At 46.3% G+C, this 4,209-nt stretch overlaps 1 protein-coding gene across 2 annotated transcripts in view; it reads right to left on the bottom strand.

The window, feature by feature from the left end:
• The window catches only part of tlr8b (toll-like receptor 8b), a 110,534-nt gene extending 106,325 nt beyond the window's left edge, over positions 1–4,209 (bottom strand). Inside the window, exon 1 of one of the 2 annotated variants that reach the window (XR_012986775.1) lies at positions 621–4,209. Coding sequence is in view for 1 of the 2 variants with exons in the window: in XM_076284003.1 (XP_076140118.1) it covers positions 1,131–4,187 (3,057 nt within the window). In the remaining variant the exon portion in view is untranslated. The other variant, XM_076284003.1, reaches the window with a different exon arrangement.

A 4,209-nucleotide genomic window follows, 5' to 3' on the forward strand; every position in this document is an offset into this window, starting at 1 on the left:
GAACAGAGATATATTCAATCTGGGATTCTAATTCAATGACCAGGAATGCATCTTGTAATGTATAAATTATGTTAAATATAACGTGAATACCAGTTAGTGATACATAAAATATAATCAATTAAAGGAGAATTCCAGTGTGATATTGACCTAAAGTGTGTTGAAACATGATACCGAGTGTGAACGTATGCATCATAGCTCATCTCGGCTTGTCCCCTGCACTTGGAAATCTGGCGCTAGTTAGCCGATGCTACCAACAGTTTTTCGATGGGGGTGCCTCAGGCATCGGCCTAGCCATGCAAATAAATCACTGTTTTACACCATTTACACCATATTTCAAAAATAATTCCGTGGAAATGCATGGATTCCAGTTGCTGCTACTGGAAGCAACTGGAATCCATGCATTTCCACTTAATTATTTTTTGGAATCTGATCCCTTATCCGCTTGACTTATCGTGACTAAATTCAAGATGGCGGCGAACGGTAAACCTCCTGAAGGTACTGTCTGTATAAATCGTCTTGTAAATAAACTACCAGTGACACTTTTATATCATACCGGAATTCTCATTTAAAAACACAAAATAAATACACAAAATGTCAGATGAAATGTCTACACAGCACACCTATCTATCTATCTATCTAGTAAGGATTAATTATACAAGTGCGCCTTGATTGTTATAGTCATCATTCTTGGTGTGAATGACTCTTTAAGATGAATCACATAGAATCACCTGGTGTTCTTGCCATCGCAGTCCTTCGGTCCACTGGTGGTGATGTGACTGTTCTAGTGGGTCACAGTCAGCAGCTCTCGGAGGAATTTTGTGACTGGAGAAGTATATCCTGCTTTTCCTGCTGTGTGTTGGCTGATGAAACAGGTACAGGTGAGACATGGTGTCAGGTGATCATCTCTTTGAGGTGACTGTCTCTCTGAGGTGACCCCTTTCTCTGAGATGCTCTAGCATCCTGTAAGTGCTTATCATGCAATCTGCTGTGTGTGGGCTGATGAAACAGGAACACTGTGATGTCAGACCCAGAACCTAAATTCCCCTCGGTCCTCGGAGCGCTCTAGTGGCTGCTGTGTTTGGCCGGTCTCTCGGTCTCTCGTGTGTAGTCCCCTCGGTCCCTGAGGCTCTCTAGCGTCCAGAGAAGTACCTCCTGTGCAGGCTGCTGTGTTTGGCCGGCCTTTCGGTGAGCACGGCACTGCGGAGCTGCTGCCAGAACCAGCTGTGGGCGGCAGGGTTGGCCGGCCACTCGAGCACGCTGCTCTGTCTCAGGCAGCGGCGCAGGCCGAGGATGCGGGACCTCCGCAGCACCGGCTGCAGCTGCAGCAGCACCATCACGTCCACCCCTTCCTCCAGGAGCCGCTGGTGGGCCAGGAAGACCGCCATCTTGAACAGGCTGCTGCCCAGGAAGCTTTCGGTCAGCACAAAGACCGTTTTCCTGCTCAGACGCACACTCTGCGAGAGGTTGTCCAGGACGGGCATGCCGGGTATCCAATCCCGCTCCTCCAGGCAGAGAGGGCGGGCCTTCTCGCCGCCACACTCTTCCAGCTCAACCCGCAGGTGGTGCAGCACCCAATCAGAGGCAAGTGGGTCACTGGTGTCGTACATGATGAAAGCGTTGTACATGTACTGGGCAGAGTTTGGCCGTTGACTTTTCACTTTCGCTCTCAAGAAGCTGAAGATGTACGACACATCCCAATAAAAGAGGTGAGCGCAAACAGCGATGGACAGTACTAAGATCACTACAGAGGAAGTGGCGGCATAGAGGATTTGAGCGAGGTCATCATTCAGGCAGATGTCAATGTCAGATAGCATGATAGATCTGCCTCTCTTGGACTCTGGGAGGTTACACTGCACTTTGGTCACCAGGTTGGGCAGTGATACAGGGCTGTAGCGAATCCACAGGATGAAGTCCAGAAGGTCGCACGTGCAGCGGAAGGGGTTATACTCCAATCGAAGCGTTTGGAGAGAGTCAGGCTGACCCGTCTGGAAAGTGGTCGCATTGAGGGTGGTCAGACTATTATGACTGAGATCCAGAATCCTCAAACTCAGAGTGGCCGAGAGCAATAACCCAGAGAGCTGTGCTATCCTGTTGTGGCTCAGATCCAACACCTTCAGCTGGCGAGTCAGTGAGGAGAGACTTGCGGTCACGTGATCCAGCTCGTTTTTGCTTAGATGCAGTTCTTGAAGCCGAGGTAGGCAACTCAGCACAGTCCAATTGAAGGACGACAGTCTATTCTGATTCAGGCGTAGATATGTTAAAGTGTCCGGCAAGTTCTCATACACACTGTTAGGAATGCTTTTCAGACCATTCAAGGAAAGATCAAGAGTTTGTAAATTCGTAAGGTTTTTGAATAAGTTGAAACCTTGGCTGTTGCGCCACATCATGTCCAGTTGATTCCCTGCAAAGTACAACTTCTGCAGAGATGAGCTATGCATGTGAGGCTCTGTCAGTGAGCTAATCTCATTCCAATTTAAGTAAAGGACTTTTAGCGACTTTAGATATCGGGTGAATGCTAAACTGTGGTTTAACCCAACCACCTGGAAGTAGTGTTTGTTGTGGTTTAAATCTAAGATCTCCAGGTATGGTAATTCAGTGAAGGCCTGATCTGATGACAGGTAAAGCCTGTTGCGAGACAAATCCAGATATTTCAGTTTTGGAAAAAGTCTGAACTCAGAGCCATTTAAAGTCTCCCCTATGGAGTTTGAAGAGAGATTGAGACAGGCAATGTTTTCCGTGTTGCTGAACAACTTTGGATTTATATTAAAGATTAAGTTCCGGCTGAGGTCCAGCACATTGCCAGCATTGACACACTCCGGCTTGATCGCTGGGGGATAAAACCGGTAGTCCTCATCGCGATGAATGTATGGCCTGAAGAGGATTGGTAGATCGCTATGTCCAGATGCCCCGACTTTTCCGCAAGTGAGACAACAACTCGACTCTGGTGTCAGAAGAAGATTTGTTAGTTGATTTTCAACTAATGTGAAAACAGACAAGTTATAAAACAGTTTCAAAAAGGAGAAATCTATCTTCTGGAGGAAATTGACTCCCATATTCAGCACAGTAAGATTTCGTAAGTTGTAAAGGGGTTTCAGGTCGTCGCTGAGAAGCTTTGAGAAGTAATAGCCTTGAAGGTGCAAGGCCCTCAGCGATGTCATGTTTGCAAAATGTTGCGAAATATTTAACCGTGGAAAGAGAGCCTTGTTGAGATTGTTGTAGGACAGGTCAATGACTTCGACGTGTGGTAGCATGGAGAGAAAACTTCCGGTCTGGATCTCGGTGATGAGGAAGTTGAAGGAGAGGAACAAGTACTGCAAGTGAGTGAGGTTCCGAAACCAGGCGGAGTTCACCGTCTGCAGAGAGTTCCCAGACAGACGCAGTTCCTCAAGCTGGGCCAGATGAGCAAAAGCCTGGGGGTGGATGACCAAGCCGTTGTCTCCACAGGGCTTACAGGGGAAAGGGGCGTTAGGGCAAAAGGGGCAGTTACCAGACAGGTCAAGAAACCGCAGTGAAGTCAAACCGCTGAAATCCGATTTGTTTATGTGTGCAATCGTATTTAGAAGTAGTTTTAGAGACATTAAGGACTCTGGCAAGTACTGGGGGACTTTTTGTAATCGGTTCATAGTCAAGGAGAGGTTGGTCAGGTGGTTGAGATTAGAAAAAGTCCCATTTTCAATCATCAAGGATCCGTTACAGCTGCTATGGAAATAACAGTTGTTGTCAAGGTTGATGGATTCGATGAGTGAAAGGTTTGCAAAGTCTTCTGACTTAACAGAGTTGATTTGATTTGATGCCAAACTCAGATTAGATAGTCTGTCAGGCAGTTGTCTCGGCACTTTAGAAAGTTTGTTATGGTCAAAAAGCAGTGTTTTTAAACCTTCACAGTGTAAAAATGGAGGCTCCTTATTATCAAAGTATTCAATAAAGTTGCTATTTAAATCAATAACAGTTAAATTTAATAGATGTCTGAGAGGTACTGCCGCCACATATTTGATCTGATTTCCAGAAAGGTTGAGTTCTGTTACATTCCAAGGGAGTTTTTCAGGGATGTCTTTTAAATTTCTGTCAGAGCAATCCACATGCACAGAAGTGTTGAGCGCAGTTACAGAACACTGCCACTTCGTAGTGTGATGTCTTGTACTGAGAGCGACCGTCGAACAGAGAGCCAGCAATAAAATCAACCTCATGGCTCTACGTGTGAAGGAGAGA

The sequence above is a fragment of the Alosa pseudoharengus genome, unplaced genomic scaffold (genome assembly GCF_046254945.1).
Source record: "Alosa pseudoharengus isolate Yale_2024_CS ecotype anadromous, Long Island Sound unplaced genomic scaffold, YU_APseudo_1.1 YU_APseudo_1.1_scf_14, whole genome shotgun sequence".
Classification (NCBI taxonomy): domain Eukaryota; kingdom Metazoa; phylum Chordata; class Actinopteri; order Clupeiformes; family Clupeidae; genus Alosa; species Alosa pseudoharengus.